Here is a 19,623-nt window from a genome sequence, read left to right on the forward strand (position 1 = left end):
TGTAGCCGGAAGGTTGTAAGGGGCAAATGGCACCTCCTTCACCTGTAACAGTTTCAAATTAAATTGAAACCCAGTTTTACAGAAGAAATACACTGGGGAAACATGTCAGCCAGGGCTTAGAGCAATAGCCTGGGGGTCAGGACTCCTGGGTTCTATTTCTGGGTGGGAGTGTGGTCTAACAGTTAGAGCAGTCAGAACTGCTGGGTTTTATTTCACACCCTGACTCACTGTGTGACTGTAGCTCAATTTCCTCACCTGTGAAATGCTTGAGACCCTTGTGTGAAAGGCAAAACACTCCAGCTGAGGTTAGCCCCAGGACATGAGGCTCACCAGCTCTGTTTGGCCAGGGGTCTCGGCAGCCTTTGCAATAAGCTCTGAATGCTTTGCTGCAGGGCCAGAGATTTTTCTGGAAACATGGAAGGCAGAGGGGGCCGCTGGGGTAGCCCTGGAGGGGTGGAAGGAGAGAGAAAGTTTGTCTTGTCTGATCCAGTCCCACTTGGGCAGTGGGTGAGTGAACTCAGAGGAGAGATGGCCCAGCCCGGCTCCGCCTCTGGAGCATGGGGTGCATGAAGGGCATTCTTTCTGGAAGTACGCTAGTCTTTGGCCAGGCTGAGAGTGGGGGTGGCGCTGGGAAATAGCCCAGCAGATTATTTTATTTGCAAGGCATTAGGAGGGAACAATTTGATTTCCTCTCCAGATGATCTTTCCAAATGGAATTAGCTCTGTTAGGATGAGAGGTGAGCTCTAAGCAGACCCTGGGAGAGGTTCGCTCCCTGCGTGCGTGTGGCTGAGGCTCAGTTGCCCAGGGCTAGATCCCAATTCCAACACTGGGTGCCAGTGAGACCCTCAAAATCCCCAGTCAGCCACTGGCTTGCTCTGCAGGAGCCTACGTTTCTGCCACTTCCGAGCAGCTTGGCCCCTCATCTCACACCTGAGCCCTGGTGCATTTCCAAACCAGGCGTTCCCCTGCCTAGCTTGCCTGTGGGGCCTGATTGAGCCGGGAGATGTGCCCTGAGCAGGAGTATCACACACACAAGACAGGGTGGGTGGCCAGAGGAGGATTTTTGTTTTATTCCCCCACCCCTCAATGCGGAGCTGGGGTGCCCATCTTGGAGCTGCAGATTCCATGGGGCAGCAGGACGCCTAAAAGCTAGGGATTGCAATGTCAAAGTCCATCTGTGGCTCTAGGCCTGAATGCCCAGCCGTGATATCTGCAGGCCTAGAACAGCATGGCAAGGGGCTTCGTCAAAGAGAAGAGGATGGTCCCTGAGATCACAAACTGCAGGGCCTGATCCTGTAGTCCTTACTCTTGCCAAGCTCTAACTGACCGCAATGGACATTTTGCATGAATAAGCAGTGCAGGATCAGGCCCACAGAAATTACAGCTGGAAAATACCTTTTGGATACTCTCTAGTTCATCTCCCCGCCCGCCCTCTCCCCACAGCAAGAGAGAAGGCAATGGCAGTTACTGGTGTCCTGTGGGGGGAGAATCGGGCTCCGGGATAGCACCTAACAGCATATCCTCCAGAGCTTTTCTGCTCCAGTTTGCAAGTGATGGTGCTGAAACACACAGCACGTTGAGAGGCTGCATTCCCTGTTATTTGGCTGCCTCAGCCATTGTGAGGCTAGGAAGCTGGGCTACTGTGTCCTGCCAAGTGAATGGTGTGACCTTGACAGAGAGCCTGAGATAGGGACCCAAAGAGAGAGATGCAGAGTTGCTGTCAGATCCATTGACCAGACCTCCACCTGCTCTTGGGAGGAAGCACTGCCAGATCTCAGGAACTGGGGCTGCAAGGGGGAAGTCATCTGGGGATGGCCAGCTCTGCTGGCCTCCCATGGAGCCTTGGTGGGGTAGGAGGGGAGAGGAAAGCCTGTGATCGCTGCTGTAATTTATGTGAGGCAGCCCTGGGATTTCTGCTGCCTCAGCTCTAGTTACTGAGTGGGATGAGCTGTGACGGGGACAGTGGCGGGATCAGATCCAGAAACATTATTACCAGGTGTACGTGAATTTCCAGTAGGTGGAGACTCCATCAATCTCATCAGGGCAAGCCCCAGAGGGAAAGTACAACGAGCAGCCCTGGTTCATCTTATTCCAGAAGAAAGGGACCAGACCCAGCACAGTGCAGAAAATGGAGCTGGGGGTTGGTCTGGATTGGGTGTGGTGGGGGGTCTGTGTGGTGTGATCCAGGGGAAGCCATGGAAGAGGTGAGGTCTGCACTCTATCCCCATACACCCCCACATCAAACTGTGGGAGGGGCTAGGTACCACACAATATTCACTGTTACTTTTCCCATGCATATAGTGGCTCAGTGTCACAAGGATAGGCAATGGGCCTCTGATGGGGTGTACAAACCCCACCTGGGTCTGGAAGGGGTTAACCAGTGGCTTGAGGCTAATGCACCATGCCCTGCTACACCTGGCTTGTCTGGGAAGCTTGAGAAGGGAGTTTAAAAGGGGGAAACCCAGAAACTGGAGGCTGCCCTGGCCAGGCCATGAGCTTTAGGGTGGCAAGGAGCCTGGCTCAGTACGGGTACTGACCAGGCACTTCAGACTGCGTGAGGTCTTGGGCAGTGAGATGATACCAATGGATGGGGCTGGCATTAGGACACTTTATAGCAACTGGGGCGGCCCTGCAAGGAAGGGGCCACCACCAGAGCCTGACTGGGCTGAAGACTTGGTTGTGTTGCTATTTTATATCAGACTTTAAGTGGACTCTGAGGCCTCAGAAGGGTGGGACTCTGAAAGGAGGCCAGGCTAGAGGGTCAAGGCACTGTGATGACCAGAGTAGGTCAGAGAAGATCCTGGGCAAATGGGGCAGAGGTGCTACAATAACACTTCTGGCCATGAGGGGGTATGCTGGGCAGCACCTTTGCGACAGGGCCCCAAACTTGCCCTGCAGGGAATCCCCTCTTGGACCAATCTTGATTCTGTCCCTGGCCAGCCTGTAGAGACTGTGAGCAAGAAGCTCAATTAATTCAGTTGTGATGGTGTTGTTTTTGGTATGGACTGAGTGGGGACTAGACTCATGGCACAGAGCCAGAAAACAGTTGTCAGATGGTAGCAATATTTAGTCACAACTGTCGTCTCAGGATACAACTTGGGGACTTCAAATATTTCAAGTGATCAGTACACTAATCATGGAATCATAGAATATCAGGGCTGGAAGGGACCTCAGGAGGTCATCTAGTCCAACCCCCTGCTCAAAGCAGGACCAATCCCCAACTAAATCATCCCAGACAGGGCTTTGTCAAGCCTGATTTTAAAAACCTCTAAGGAAGGAGATTCCACCACCTCCCTAGGGAACCCATTCCAGTGCTTCACCACCCTCCTAGTGAAAAAGTTTTTCCTAATATCCAACCTAAACCTCCCCCACTGCAACTTGAGACCATTGCTCCTTGTTCTGTCGTCTGCTACCATTGAGAACAGTCTAGAGCCATCCTCTTTGGAACCCCCCTTCAGGTAGTTGAAAGCAGCTATCAAATCCCCCCCCACCCCATTCTTCTTTTCTGCAGACTAAATAATCCCAGTTCCCTCAGCCTCCCCTTATAAGTCATGTGTTCCAGCCCCCTAATAATTTTTGTTGCTCTCTGCTGGACTCTCTCCAATTTTTCCACATCCTTCTTGTAGTGTGCAGCCCAAAACTGGACACAGTACTCCAGATGTGGCCTCACCAGTGCCGAATAGAGGGGAACGATCACGTCCCTCGATCTGCTGGCAATGCCCGTACTTATACAGCCCAAAATGCCGTTAGCCTTCTTGGCAACGAGGACACACTGCTGACTTATATCCAGCTTCTCGTCCTCTGTCACCCCTAGGTCCTTTTCTGCAGAACTGCTGCCCTAGCCATTCGGTCCCCAGCCTGTAGCGGTGCATGGGATTCCTCCGTCCTAAGTGCAGGACTCTGCACTTGTCCTTGTTGAACCTCATCAGATTTCTTTTGGCCCAATCCTCTAATTTGTCTAGGTCCCTCTGTATCCTATCCCTACCCGCTAGTGTATCTACCACTCCTCCCAGTTTAGTGTCATCTGCAAACTTGCTGAGGGTGCAATCCACGCCATCCTCCAGATCATTAATGAAGATACTGAACAAAACCGGCCCCACGACTGACCCTTGGGGCACTCTGCTTGACACCGGCTTCCAACTAGACTTGGAGCCATTGATCACTTCCCGTTGAGCATGAAGATGTAGCCAGCTTTCTATCCACCTTGTAGTTTATCCTCCTTTTTATCCATCTTATAGTTTTAGTTGTAGCTTTTTATCCACCTTATACTTTATCCACCTAATGCTGAGTTCTCTTACCTGCCCTATCAAAAGAAGGGTTTAATACTGGAGCCTTTCCTGGAAACTTCTCCAGAGTTTGATTCAGGGGCTTAATCTGATTAAATGTCATTTGGCTGTCGATAAACCCTCACTGTTGAGTTGTAAGGCTCGAAGTACAGGCCCAATGGCATGGAAACACATTTTTAGGGTGATAGCAGTGATACCGGGATTCTTCAAGCAGAAGCTTGTGGAATTTGTTTTGTAGGAGGATCATTAGCTTCCCCAGACTGTGCAGGGTGCTGACAGGTGACGTGATGAGAACACTGAGCCATGATACTGGCTGTGGAGGAGTGTCTGCTAACCAAATTCAGCGGTAGGCTCCAAGAGCTCCACTTGGTCACTAAGGCCCCTATTGTTTGGCTCAGCAAATACGAAAATGATAAATAAATAAATTCAGGGTCTTGGGCATTTTAAAAAAAGAACTGGAGTGTTTCAAATTTCTGTGCCTGGCTCTGCCTCTGTCTTGCTGGCTCCAGGAGGCCCTAGAGACCCAGAGGAGTGTCCCTGACTTTGAATAGCAAAGACAATTTTTGTAGCATTTCTCCTCCCCCCTCCCCAGCACGTGGAGTCAATACTCAGTAAGCCTAAAGCTGCTACACTGTATTGGCTGTCTGGCTCCTGCCTCACTCAGTCATGCCTGAGAGGCCCCCCCCTCCCCCCCCCACAACCCACCCCCACAGTGACTCAAGGTCATGGAGGGAGATGTTACTGCAAGGTCCCTATGGGTCTGTCTGCTATTCCAAGGATTTATATTTGGTTTCATTTGCTTTAAAAATGATTTTATTTCAATTTTTACTGTTATGGTTTAAAACAAACTGTCTTGGTTTCTCCTGAGTGTCCCCCCACCCTACAATTACCAAGCACCTCCATTTTTTAGATTCAAATGGACTTTCATGCCCATGTAAGCCTTATGTTATCTGGCTGCTTGGCTATCGCCTACCATCCTCAGAAATGCTGACTCGGGAACCTGAGGTTAGAGCAAAAGAACCAGGAGAAAGGATCCCTTCCTCCCACCTCACTGCTCTTATGTCCCTCACTGTAAGTTGACTTGTCATGCACATTTTAAAGCCCAGGATGCCACATCTGGGCAGCACCAGGAAAGCTCTGCTTGCTCCTACTAAAGCGTGTGATGCAGAGATATGTCCCAGCCCCCCTCCTGTACAGAAATTGAGAGAAAGTAGCTCCCAGTTAATCCCTCAGCTCTGGCTTTGGGCTCAGCCAAATTCACAGCTTGACCCTCCCCCGTTCTAGGCTGCATCCAAACATGTCAATAACTGGGTTAGTTCCAGTTTGCGTGGGGATTTTAAATCCTTAGGCATTGACGTGCTCAGAGCTGGGCCGTTGGAGCATCCCGCCAGAGAGCTATGAAACTGGGAAAGGCAGCTGGGATGTGGGGTTCAGATCCAGGGTCTGGTTTCAGACCTGTGACAGAGTGCTGGGAGCTAGCAGGTGAGCCAGGACTCTGATCACTTAGGCATCAATCAACTCACCTGGAGAAGGCTGATTGGGATGTGCAAGCTAATTAATTGCCTTATCAGGCTGGATGAGCCAATTAGTCCATCAGCAGTAAGGCATGAGAAGGACAGAGGATGGGGTTACCAGGGGGGAGAGAGGGATTATTTAGGTGTGGAGATCTCAAGGAGGGGAGACCTCTGTTAACATGCTGGCCCAGTGGGAATAAAGGTAGAGAAGCACAGTCTAGCATATTGCTGAGTGGGATTGTGCTGGTGTTGGTGATAGGAGTGTGAATAAATCGCACAAAGCTGCCATTCAACAGACAGAGTCTCTGAGGTTCCTGGGGCATCTGAGGATGGTGCCTTTTTACAGGGCCCCTTGGATCCTGTGTGTATATCTGCTTCTAAAACACAAAGTCGTAAGAAATAGCCCAACATAAGCTAAACTCAGCAAAGTCCTGGAAAGCTCTGAGGTGAGAGGAGCATTGAGATATGAAACCTCAGAAGACCATCTATGTCAGATGTGTCTTGAGCTCTCAGTGAGGCAGCCAGCTTCCAGCAGCACTGGGGAAATGTGGATAACAGCGCAATGTGCCTGGGGGATGTGTGATGGTGGGTGGGTAAAGGGTTAGTTCAGTGTTTGGGCCAGAGCTCTGACCTGTGTCAGGGTATGATGGAAAGCTCTTTTTGATTGTAAGCTTTGGTGTGAGGCCTGTCATTTGTTTGCCATTTGTTATGGAGCTTGACAGACCTAGCACGACAGGTCTGTCAAGCTACATAAGATTCCAGCATTGTCACACTGAGGGTGCATTGTCTAAGCTGAGGCTTAGAATGTCTGTAAAGTCAGCATGAACTGATGGAAACAGCTACAAGCATGGCTGAGAGCTCCTCTTGTTTAGAATATCGCCAGGTGGAATCATCATGAAGATTGGTGGTTTGTTACCATCCAGTTTTTAAGTTCTCAGCCTTTTTTGGCTTTTTTACACATGACTTTACCAATCACACCTGGCTATTAGGGTAACAAATGGTGTAGCAGATTATTAGGGAACAGTTAGCCTTAAAAGGTTTGGATGCTTTGAAGAACCTCTTCAGCCTTGAAATTGGACTGGAAATTCTGTCTCTCTTGCAAACACTTCCTGGTTTGGGGCAAACAGGAAGTAGTGATCAACCTTCACCACCTGAGATCTGAGTACACCCAACTTCCATCTGCCTCTGGGGGAGCTCACCACACTTTGAGGAATTGGACCCTTTATGTGCTGCAGAAACCCAGAAGTGCAGAAACTTACAAAACGTGAATGGAACTTTCCCTTTAAAAGGCTCAGGTCTGATCTGCCTCAAAGCTTGAATGGAGGAGGAGGATTGAAGTCAATCCATATTTTACCCAAAGCAACTGACTTTGGCAAACTTCCTAGTTTTGAGCAAGACCCCAAACCAGCATAACTACATTTAACCCTCAGTGGTGGCAATGGGCACTATGTAAATCTGCCAGCCAAACCCAGCCCAGATGTGTAACTTGATGACCCTTAGCATAAGTGAAGGCTGTCGGTGTACAGCACACTGTGTGACTGAGTATTTTATTTGTGCTAAATGTACTGGTTGTTAATTTCTCTGAGTCCATTAATGTCTGATTTGGGAATAGGTACAGCAGGGTGTAATGAGTGACATTCCAGGCAGAATGAACTGTGTCCAGCTGGCTCTCCGATATATTAAGAAAAACTTTCTAACTATAAGTGTAGTTAAGGGAAGAGGCTTCCAAGAGAAGTTGTGGAATTCCCACTATTGGAGGTTTAAAAACAGCTGGACAAACACCTGTCAGGGATGGTCTAGGTTGATTTGGTCCTGCCTCCGTGCAGGGGCTGCACTTGATGACTTCTTGCGGTCCCTTCCAGCCCTACAGTTCTCTGATTCTAAGGACTCAGTGAACACAAGAAAAGGACATCCAGCTTTCCTATGGTATGCATGAGGTTAAGAAAATCCATTTGTGGCCTAGAAGCTAAAATATTGGACTAGGACTTGGGAAACCTGGGTTTAAATTCGGTCTCTACCACTGGTCTGCTCATAGCCTTGGGCAAGTAACTCCCTCCCCCTGTGCCTGTTTCAGGGCTAATGCTACTGACCTGCTTTGAGATCTGCTAATATGAAGTGCTATATAAGAGCTAGGCATTATTATTAGGGGTTTATGTGGGGCTATATTTAATAGTATTGAATATACCTGTTACCTACAATGGGCCCAACAACTCCATGATACTGACAATGCAACTAAATGGGCAGCCTTTTCCATGGATGTGCTTGGTGTCTGTGACTTGGAACCTGAAGTTAGCTCTGTTCACCTTCCGAAGGAAGGGCTGATGAGGAGACAATGATATTTTAGTGCCTGTGAGGCACAGAATGTCAAAGTACAGCTCACCCTGTACAACAATGCCACAGTATTCTACAGCAACAGTCCCAACCACTGCCTGAGGGCTGGTGGAATCTGCAGTGGTTTGAGATCAGTAATGCAGAAAGTGGTAGCCTTTTATTACAATAAGGGATGGAGCCTTCAGGCTCTCAGCTGCCTGCAGATGTCACAGAGATGGAGACTACAGTTCCCACAGTGCAGTGTGCTCTGGCCACGTGAATCCAGCTGGAACACTTGGCTGCTGGTCTTGCAATATGCAGGCCACATCTCCAGACTGAAGATGGAGCTGGCTGCCCTATCCTCTGTTATGGTGCTCAGGCTGCGCACAGAGCCCTGAGCAGGGCAGCCCTGGCGTAATCTCCTCTGGTTGCTACCTGCAGAAATTTACCCCTGGGGGGAATCCTCCCTCCCACCGCAGGGGTTGGGATTTGGGAACTGTATTCTGTAGCCACCTGTGTTTGATGCTCCCTGTGAATCTTGAGGCTTCCTCACATGGAAAGAGCAGGAGTACATGGAGAGACAGGAGCAGGGAGATTTCCTAGCCTCTGCTCCTTTTTCTCTCCTGTGCACTTATCTTGGACTGGGATTTTCAAAGGAAAGGGAGTTGAGTACTTGACTCCTTTGAAAATCCCCCCTTCTTCATTCCCCCCCCCCCTCAGCACCCAGAATCAGATTGGGCAGTCTGCAGACAGATAGCTAAGAGCTGGCAAATGTTGGCCCCAGACAGCAGGGAGGGGATGAGACAAGGAAGGAGGAAATACTGTATATAACACAGTCAAGCATTTACTCAGTTTTGGCATGTGCAGCACTTGATGATAGTACAATCCATTTTGTGTTGATCCTGTTATGCTGAGAGGGATTTGTGACTGCACAGATCACAAACTTCAGAGGCTGTAAACACACCCTTCATTGAATAAAAGGGGTCTGTGAACCCACCCAGGAGTTTTGGTCTAGCTGGACAGAGGGGCACTGGGGGGGGTGGGTGAGAACCAGAGAGCGACACAGCCAGCCTGGAGGAGCAGCTGACAGCACGGCGTATGCCCCGGAAGAAGCCTGAGGAGTAGTTTTCGGGTCTGGGGTGCAGGCTGCACAGAGTGGCTTTGGTGCTGTTTCCTGCTAGTCAGTTCATTCTGTGTTCAGGGACACAGGACTGTGTACATTCTTTGTAAGTGTGCAAAGCTGCATTCAGTAAATACCTATCACCGATTACTTGTGGCACCTTAGAGACTAACCAATTTATTTGAGCATGAGCTTTCGTGAGCTACAGCATCTGATGAAGTGAGCTGTAGCTCACGAAAGCTCATGCTCAAATAAATTGGTTAGTCTCTAAGGTGCCACAAGTACTCCTTTTCTTTTTGCGAATACAGACTAACACGGCTGTTACTCTGAAACCTATTACCGATTGTTCCAGTTAGGAGGAGAAATCTACTGGCCCCTGAATTTTTGGCTAGCTGTTGGGTTCAAAAAGGGTAATAATAATAAAAAAAATCATTAATACATGCCCCACCTCTGAAACATGGGCAAATGCATCATCATTTTTTAAACCGTGTTTTGCTTTCTCAGATGTAAGGCTGATCTACACAAGATTTTTTCCTTTATGAAATTCCTGTTAAGAACTAGATTTGACGGCTGAAGTGCTTTTATTGCATGGTTTATTTTTTTAACTTGAAATTCTGTTTTTTAATTCAGTAGGGGAGCCCTCCTGTGGCTTCTATACACCTATAAATTCTCAAAGCTGTTCATGAAAGACAGCAGAGCCCAGCAGCTGCATTATTTGAATGTTTCTATTCTACTGCAAGAGGCATGACTTTGCATTTTTTATTAACATTTTTAACCCCCATCCCCAAATCACGGATCAGCTTTTTTTAAAGTTTTATTTAAATTTTAACTCAAAGAAAACAACTCAGCCCTGCACTATCTCATCAGTCAAGGCAAAGATGACAATTGGGCATGAATTCTTACTGCCTTTTTACCATGCAAAAAAAAAAAAGGGGGGGGGGGAATGATCTCTGAGCATAATCAAGTGTCTTTGAATAAAACTGTTTCTGGGGGAAATTTGGATACAAAACACCTATGCAGCCCAATAACAATGACCGCGGGCTGCTTTTGATGTGCTACATGCCTGGGGTGAAACTGAACGGCAGCTCTTTTAAAGCAGCCAGTATTTTTTCCAGGCCCATGGAAGACAGATGAGTGCAGAGCAGAAGGAAAGTAACGGGGCAGGAGAAGAGAGGGTGTGGGGGAGTTGGGGAGGGAGGCAGTATTTATTAGAAAAGCAAAGCTAAGGAACAAAATACAGCTCAGCTCCAACAATCTGTGAAATGAGTTTGGTGGGTCTTGGTCTAGGCTGTGGTTAGCAGACATGTACCTCACAAGCAGGCCCTGCAGGCAGCCTCACAGAGGTCAGAGCTTGGACGAGCCAAGGGGACTGAACACCTCTCTCGCTCTAGACAGGTCCTTGAGCCAAGCTGAGGCTCACTGGCCAGGAAGCTTTCCTCCGTTGCCGCTCATGCCGCACCTGCTCTCCACAGCCTGCAGTAAGGCTGCCAGGCCAGGCTGTAGTAGAGTATCTCCAGCTCCCATGCTCTGCAGCTGAATGGGTGGGATTGTGGGCTGGCAGCTGAGGCCTGTGGTTAGGTGTGGGAGAGTTGGAGTTCTGGGGTTGGCGGGACGGAGCTGAGGCTAGGCGGGGGGGCTGGGAGTGTGGGGTTCTGGGATTCGGTCTGGTGTAATCCACACAATTTAGGGTAAAGGTGGGGTGCCCTAAATTGTGCGGGAAATACTGGTGAAGAATGCAGTAACCTAGGTTGTTTGGACTGAACTGATTAAGCCTTATACAGCCAGGCACAAATATTTTGTCCAACTGCTGTATAAGGCTTAATCAGTTCAGTCCAAATGACCTACGTTGCCGCATTCTTCATCAGCGTTACCGGCACCATTTATAGGTAAAGCTGCATGGATTCCGTGACCTCTGTGACTTCTACAGCAGCCAGTGCCGCTGGCTCCAGGGCTGCCCGAGCAGACCGGGGCAGTCCCTGGGCCAGCAGCACCGGACACTGCTCGGGCAGTTTGGGTGCGGGAGGGGGCTCAGGTCTGGGGCAGGGGGTTGGGGTGTGGGGCAGCAAAGTGGCCGGCATGTCCCTGCAGCTCCTACATAGAGGGACCAGGGAGCTCCGTGCACTACCCCCGCAGCTCATGGCGGGGGCAGTGTGGGGATTCCAGGGAGCCCCCTGGCCTTCCCTACTATGAGGGCTAGGAGCTGCAGGGACACGCAGAGCCGGGTAGGGAGCCTAGCAGCCCCTGCCAATCCCCCTGCTAGCATCAGTGGAGGTCCCGGGCTGCCCTCACCATCCGCCTCCCCCCCAGCACCTGCAGCGTCCCCGGACTGCCCCTCACCATCCGCCTCCCCCCCAGCACCTGCAGCGTTCCCAGACTGCCCCTCACCATCTGCCTCCCCCCCCCAGCACCTGCAGCGTCCCCGGACTGCCCCCCACCATCCGTCTACCCCCCAGCACCTGCAGCGTCCCCGGACTGCCCCCCACCATCCGCCTCCCCCCCAGCACCTGCAGCGTTCCCAGACTGCCCCTCACCATCTGCCTCCCCCCCCCAGCACCTGCAGCGTCCCCGGACTGCCCCCCACCATCCGCCTACCCCCCAGCACCTGCAGCGTCCCCGGACTGCCCCCCGAGCACCCAAAGCCCCTGTTTTAGTCAGGGGTATATAGTACAAGTCATGGACAGGTCACAGGCTGTGAATGTTTGTTCACTGCCACTAACCTGTCCATGACTTACTAAAAATATCTGGCCATGACTAAAATGAGCCTTAATGATGGGGGAGCTGTGGCTTTGGAGGGCTGGGGCTCTGGCTGAGTTCGGGGGGCTGGGCGTGGGGTTGGGTTAGTTGTGGGGGGGGGCTGGGGCTCTGGCTGAGTTCGGGGGGCTGGGCGTGGGGTTGGGTTAGCTGTGGGGGGCTGGGGCTCTGGCAGAGTTCGGGGGGCTGGGCGTGGGGTTGGGTTAGTTGTGGGGGGGGGCTGGGGCTCTGGCTGAGTTCGGGGGGCTGGGCGTGGGGTTGGGTTAGTTGTGGGGGGCTGGGCTCTGGCTGAGTTCGGGGGGCTGGGCGTGGGGTTGGGTTAGTTGTGGGGGGCTGGGCTCTGGCTGAGTTCGGGGGGCTGGGAGTGGGGTTGGGTTAGTTGTGGGGGGCTGGGGCTCTGGCTGAGTTCGGGGAGCTGGGCGTGGGGTTGGGTTAGTTGTGGGGGGGGCTGGGCTCTGGCTGAGTTCGGGGGGCTGGGCGTGGGGTTGGGTTAGTTGTGGGGGGGGGCTGGGGCTCTGGCTGAGTTTGGGGGGCTGGGCGTGGGGTTGGGTTAGCTGTGGGGAGGCTGAGGCTCTGGCTGAGTTCGGGGGGCTGGGCGTGGGGTTGGGTTAGCTGTGGGGGGCTGGGGCTCTGGCTGAGTTCGGGGGGCTGGGCGTGGGGTTGGGTTAGTTGTGGGGGGGGCTGGGGCTCTGGCTGAGTTCGGGGGGCTGGGCGTGGGGTTGGGATAGTTGTGGGAGGGCTGGGGCTCTGGCTGAGTTCGGGGGGCTGGGCGTGGGGTTGGGTTAGTTGTGGGGGGCTGGGCTCTGGCTGAGTTCGGGGGGCTGGGAGTGGGGTTGGGTTAGTTGTGGGGGGCTGGGGCTCTGGCTGAGTTCGGGGGGCTGGGCGTGGGGTTGGGTTAGTTGTGGGGGGGGGCTGGGCTCTGGCTGAGTTCGGGGGGCTGGGCGTGGGGTTGGGTTAGTTGTGGGGGGGGCTGGGGCTCTGGCAGAGTTCGGGGGGCTGGGCGTGGGGTTGGGTTAGTTGTGGGGGGGGCTGGGGCTCTGGCAGAGTTCGGGGGGCTGGGCGTGGGGTTGGGTTAGTTGTGGGGGGGGCTGGGGCTCTGGCAGAGTTCGGGGGGCTGGGCGTGGGGTTGGGTTAGTTGTGGGGGGGGCTGGGGCTCTGGCAGAGTTCGGGGGGCTGGGCGTGGGGTTGGGTTAGTTGTGGGGGGGGGCTGGGGCTCTGGCTGAGTTCGGGGGGCTGGGCGTGGGGTTGGGTTAGTTGTGGGGGGCTGGGCTCTGGCTGAGTTCGGAGGGCTGGGCGTGGGGTTGGGTTAGTTGTGGGGGGCTGGGCTCTGGCTGAGTTCGGAGGGCTGGGCGTGGGGTTGGGTTAGTTGTGGGGGGCTGGGGCTCTGGCTGAGTTCGGGGGGCTGGGCGTGGGGTTGGGTTAGTTGTGGGGGGGGGCTGGGCTCTGGCTGAGTTCGGGGGGCTGGGCGTGGGGTTGGGTTAGTTGTGGGGGGGTCTGGGGCTCTGGCTGAGTTCGGGGGGCTGGGTTAGTTGTGGGGGGGTCTGGGGCTCTGGCTGAGTTCGGGGGGCTGGGTTAGTTGTGGGGGGGTCTGGGGCTCTGGCTGAGTTCGGGGGGCTGGGAGTGGGGTTGGGTTAGTTGTGGGGGGGTCTGGGGCTCTGGCTGAGTTCGGGGGGCTGGGAGTGGGGTTGGGTTAGTTGTGGGGGGCTGGGGCTCTGCGTGAGTTCGGGGGGCTGGGAGTGGGGTTGGGTTAGTTGTGGGGGGCTGGGGCTCTGCGTGAGTTCGGGGGGCTGGGAGTGGGGTTGGGTTAGTTGTGGGGGGCTGGGCTCTGGCTGAGTTCGGGGGGCTGGGAGTGGGGTTGGGTTAGTTGTGGGGGGCTGGGGCTCTGGCTGAGTTCGGGGGGCTGGGAGTGGGGTTGGGTTAGTTGTGGGGGGCTGGGCTCTGGCAGAGTTCGGGGGGCTGGGAGTGGGGTTGGGTTAGTTGTGGGGGGCTGGGGCTCTGGCTGAGTTTGGGGGGCTGGGAGTGGGGTTGGGTTAGTTGTGGGGGGCTGGGGTCTGGCAGAGTTCGGGGGGCTGGGAGTGGGGTTGGGTTAGTTGTGGGGGGCTGGGGCTCTGGCTGAGTTCGGGGGGCTGGGAGTGGGGTTGGGTTAGTTGTGGGGGGGCTGGGCTCTGGCTGAGTTCGGGGGGCTGGGAGTGGGGTTGGGTTAGTTATGGGGGGCTGGGGCTCTGGCTGAGTTCGGGGGGCTGGGAGTGGGGTTGGGTTAGTTGTGGGGGGCTGGGGTCTGGCTGAGTTCGGGGGGCTGGGAGTGGGGTTGGGTTAGTTGTGGGGGGCTGGGGTCTGGCTGAGTTCGGGGGGCTGGGAGTGGGGTTGGGTTAGTTGTGGGGGGCTGGGGTCTGGCTGAGTTCGGGGGGCTGGGAGTGGGGTTGGGCTAGTTGTGGGGGGCTGGGGTCTGGCTGAGTTCGGGGGGCTGGGAGTGGGGTTGGGTTAGTTGTGGGGGGCTGGGCTCTGGCTGAGTTCGGGGGGCTGGGAGTGGGGTTGGGTTAGTTGTGGGGGGGCTGGGGCTCTGGCTGAGTTCGGGGGGCTGGGCGTGGGGTTGGGTTAGTTGTGGGGGGCTGGGGCTCTGGCTGAGTTCGGGGGGCTGGGAGTGGGGTTGGGTTAGTTGTGGGGGGCTGGGGCTCTGGCTGAGTTCGGGGGGCTGGGAGTGGGGTTGGGTTAGTTGTGGGGGGCTGGGGTCTGGCTGAGTTCGGGGGGCTGGGAGTGTGGTTGGGTTAGTTGTGGGGGGCTGCCAGGTGGCCCCGGCCCCGCACAGACAGGCCCCGACCAGCCCGGGCGGCCCCCCGCCCCCGGCAGGCCCCCTGAGCGGGTCCCAGTCGTAGCAGCCGGACTGCCCCGAGTGGAGCCGGAACTTCCCGAACGCTGCGGGGCCCGGCCAATGCTCCGAGTTTCACCGAAGCGCCCCGCGCGGAGCGAGGCGGAAGGGCCCGAGTTTCACCGAAGCGCCCCGCGCGGAGCGAGGCGGAAGGGCCCGAGTTTCACCGAAGCTTCCCGAACACGGGGAGGCGGAAGGGCCCGAGCGTTGCCGAAGCTGCCCGAGCGTGCTCGGAGGCCGGTACCGTCCGGCCCTGGGCTGTGGTTTCCGTGAGTAGCCGCCCGGCGCCGCGGCCGGCCCGGACATGGCCTCCTTCATCGTGAGTACGGGGACTCGGGGCTGGGGAGACAGGCTCCGGGACAGGCGGGCCCCCGACCCCTGCCGCCCAATGCATGATGGGAAGCCTGCCACAGTGCATGCCGGGACATCAGGCCTCCTGCCCCGCTGCATGATGGGGCACCGTTCCCGGTCTTGCCGACCCCTTCCACGCAGTGCATGCTGGGACGTCGCGCCCCTCCTCCGGCCTCGTGCGGGCGGGGCCTCTGGCTGCCCTCGCTGGGCCCCGGGCCTCTGCGGCCCCGGCAGCCTGGCAGGGCCCTGCCCTGCTGGGCGCGGTGCGGCGCGGCCCTGGGCAGGGCGGGGCCCGAGAGGCCGGCGGGGCCCGCCCCTCGCTGCGGCGGCGTCGAGTCGCCCAGACCCGCCTGTTCTCAAACCCCAGCGATGGCCCCCCGGAGCCGGCTCCAGGCTGGGAGGGTCCCCGGGCCGCGAAGCGCGGTCTCCGGTGCCGCCGGTTCGGCGCGTTACTTCCTGCCCTGCTCTCTGTGTCCTGGCCCGCGGTGTGCCTGGCCCCCCGCCTGCTGCCTGGAGCCCGGGGGTCCGCGCGGGGAAGCCCAGCGAGCCATCTGGGGGGTGGGGCACGGGTCTCCCGCCACAGCTTGTGTGTCTGCAACCAGCGGAGCTCTTGCCGCCCGCCTCTACCGAGAACCCCTGGGGCTCCCGCAAAGCCATCCTACGTGGGGCTCCTGCTCGCTGGCCTGTGGGGGCAAGAAATACCTGCAGTTCGGTGTTTTGTAACCTCTCTGTACTGTGAGGCACTGGCGGACCCAAAGGCAGAGGGAGCTCCCAGCTCCCCCACGGTTCTGGAGCCCAGCCCCAGAGTCCTGTTTCCACCCCCAACAACCTATCCAATAATGCCTGCACCTAAAGAGCCTTTGAGTCACTTAATCATGGTCAATCCTCTGGTTTCTCTTTCTCACATGCGCACACACACAGTCTCATGCATGGAGTAACCTTAGAATCACTCTTTAGATTCATGTGCTTTGCTTAGGAAGGCTAATGTTGCGAAGGCCTAAGGACCTAATGAGAAACTGGGAAATGGAACCTGCCTATCTGGTAGTTGAGCAGCCGTCCTCACTACAGTATCTGAGTGCCGAATGCAAATTTGAGAGGGTACGTAAAATGTGGGCTTCATGGGAGTGTTCTTCAATGAGGGAGATATTCAAAATGCCACTGATGGCAAAAAGAAAATCAAGCAACAGATGAACTGCAGCATACAGAAAATAGCATGCATGCAAAACAGCTACCGCTTAGTCACAACCTGAGGATCTGGCAAAACAATTTAAGCTGTAATCAGGCCAAAGGGACTCTACAGCAGCACCAGAGCTTCTTAGAAATGTTTGTAGTATTAATTTAGTAGCTGAAGCTTATTTCCTTGCATTTATTCAATAGTAGTTCTCATTGTGTGTGTTTCTTTTAATAGCCTTGCTGGAGATGCGATAATGCACACAGAGGGGTGTATGTGCATACCCTCCACTAGAAAAAATGGTGCCCACAATTTTCCAAGAGCCACCACAAACGTGCATGAAGTGAAACAAATTGTAGTTGCTTGTTATCTCTAATATGGAGATGAAGACAACTGGTCCCAGTATACAGTGCTCTTATTATGACACAAGAGGAGGTTTTGGAATTAATTGAGAAACTTAACAGTAACAAGTCACCGGGACCAGATGGCATTCACCCAAGAGCTCTGAAAGAAATCAAATGTGAAATTGTGGAACTATTAACTATGGTTGGTTTGTAACCTGTCCTTTAAATCAGCTACTCTACCCAATGACTGGAAGATAGCTAATGTAATGCCAATATTTAAGAAGGGCTCTAGAGGTGATCCTGGCAATTACAGACCGGTAAGTCTAACGTCAGTACCGGGCAAATTAGTTGAAACAATAGTAAAGAATAAAATTGTCAGACACATAGAAGAACATAAATTGTTGCGCAAAAGCCAACATGGTTTCTGTAAAGGGAGATCATGTCTTACTAATCTCTTAGAGTTTTTTGAGGGGGTCAACAAACATGTGGACAAGGGGGATCCAGTGGACATGGTGTACTTAGATTTCCAGAAAGCCTTTGACAAGGTCCCTCACCAAAGGCTCTTACGTAAATTAAGTTGTCATGGGATAAGAGGGAAGATCCTTTCATGGATTGAGAACTGGTTAAAAGACAGGGAACAAAGGGTAGGAATAAATGGTCAGTTTTCAGAATGGAGAGGGGTAACTAGTGGTGTTCCCCAAGGGTCAGTCCTAGAACCAATCCTATTAAACCTATTCATAAATGATCTGGAGAAAGGGGTAAACAGCAAGGTGGCAAAATTCACAGATGATACTAAACTGCTCAAGATAGTTAAGACCAAAACAGACTGTGAAGAACTTCAAAAAGATCTCACAAAACTAAGCGATTGGGCAACAAAATGGCAAATGAAATTTAACGTGGAGAAATGTAAAGTAATGCACATTGGAAAAAATACAATATGATGGGGGCTAATTTAGCTACAACCAATCAGGAGAAAGATCTTGGAGTCATCATGGATAGTTCTCTAAAGATGTCCACGCAGTGTGCAGCGGCAGTCAAAAAAGCAAACGGGATGTTAGGACTCATTAAAAAAGGAATAGAGTGTAAGATGAAGAATATCTTATTGCCCTTCTATAAATCCATGGTATGCCCACATCTTGAATACTCCGTACAGATGTGGTCCCTTCATCTCCAAAAAGATATACTGGCATTAGAAAAGGTTCAGAAAAGGGCAATTAAAATGATGAGGTGTTTGGAACAGGTCCCATATGAGGAGGGATTAAAGAGGCCAGGACTTTTCAGCTTGGAAAAGAGGAGTCTAAGGGGGGATGTGATAGAGGTCTATAAAATCATGAATGCTGTGGAGAAAGTGAATAAGGAAAAGTTATTTACTTGTTCCCATAATATAAGAACTGGGGACCACCAAATGAAATTAATGGGCAGCAGGTTTAAAACAAATAAAAGGAAGTTCTTCACTCAGCGCACAGTCAACCTGTGGAACTCCTTGCCGGAGGAGGTTGTGAAGTCTAGGACTATAACAGGGTTTAAAAGAGAACTGGATAAATTCATGTTTCAGAGTAGCAGCCGTGTTAGTGTGTATTCGCAAAAAGAAAAGGAGTACTTGTGGCACCTTAGAGACTAACCAATTTATTTGAGCATAAGCATAAATTCATGGAGGTTAAGTCCATTAATGGCTATTAGCCAGGATGGGTAAGAAATGGTGTCCCTAGCCTCTGGTTATCAGAGGGTGGAGATGGATGGCAGGAGAGAGCTCACTTGATCATTACCTGTTAGGTTCACTCCCTCTGGGGCACCTGGGATTGGCCACTGTCGGTAGGCAGGATACTGGGCTGGGTGGACTTTTGGTCTGACCCAGTATGGCCAGTCTTATGTTCTTATGTCCTGAAGAGGCTGCCCAGATTGAGAGGGAGCATCAGTCTATCTCAGGTTTTGTATAGTGCCTGTCTCCTGATGACAGACCACTTGTGGCAACGTGTGCTTTGAGATGCAGTCTCTTGTGGCCACAGCTCACAGTAAAGGGGATTTGTAAAGGAAGAAAATATTTGGCCCCCCCTTGGTTAAAGAAGACATGAAAAGTATTTTCCCCGCGGCTTGTTTTTACCTTAGAAATTCAGGCCTTGTCAGGGAACTTTATGGGTAAGTGGAGGACTAGCAGATTTATGACAACATAGATACCAAAGATATGCAAGGAAGGGGAAGAGGAAGGGATTTTTATTCAGACAAAATGAAGGATCATGAAACTTGACATTCCTGATATTTTTAAGGTATAAGGTATTTGTAATTTCTAAAAAATAAGCAGCACAAGAAGCGTGTACAGAAACTCCTTTCAAGCTTTCTTTAAACATCTTAAAGAAGCAAAAAATGAGGCATGTACCCCATTTCCCCCCTTTTGTTGGTCACCTTTATAAAAATAGGGCTTGAAAATGACAGATACCTGTGCTGCTCTCCCCCCATTCAACCCTTTCAGTTGCAAGGAATAGAACGATTGTGCATTGTGTTTAATCGTAACGTATTGTCAAGGGCCTACGATTCCACAACAGCAGAATTTGTTTCAAATTCACTCCTTTGCCCCAGAATCTCAGCTTTCATTGAATATATGTGTTTCTAGCTCTCATGTTTGCAAGGATAACCTTCAAAATATGAGTGAGTGGAATTGGTGATGCAGTGTTGAGTCTGCAGAGAGCCTGAAACAAGAGCATTAGTAGGAGCATTGCCAGCAGATCGAGGGAAGTGATTATTCCCCTCTTTTCGGGACTGGTGAGGCCTCAGCTGGAATATTGTGTCCAGTTTGGGGTCCTTACAGAAGGGACGTGGACAAATTGGAAAGAGTCCAGTGGAGGGCAACAAAAATGATTAGTTTCAGAGTAACAGCCGTGTTAGTCTGTATTCGCAAAAAGAAAAGGAGTCCT

At 52.8% G+C, this 19,623-nt stretch overlaps 1 protein-coding gene across 1 annotated transcript in view; it reads left to right on the forward strand.

Annotated features, from left to right (window-relative positions):
* The first annotated feature begins 15,074 nt into the window (after window positions 1–15,074).
* LOC144275602 (uncharacterized) overlaps window positions 15,075–19,623 on the forward strand; it is an 88,693-nt gene continuing 84,144 nt past the window's right edge. Inside the window, exon 1 of the mRNA XM_077834986.1 lies at window positions 15,075–15,167. Within this exon, the coding sequence (XP_077691112.1) occupies window positions 15,153–15,167 (15 nt within the window). The 5' untranslated portion in view covers window positions 15,075–15,152. The remainder of the gene's footprint in view (window positions 15,168–19,623) is intronic.

This window comes from Eretmochelys imbricata, chromosome 15 (assembly GCF_965152235.1).
Source record: "Eretmochelys imbricata isolate rEreImb1 chromosome 15, rEreImb1.hap1, whole genome shotgun sequence".
Taxonomy (NCBI): Eukaryota; Metazoa; Chordata; order Testudines; family Cheloniidae; genus Eretmochelys; species Eretmochelys imbricata.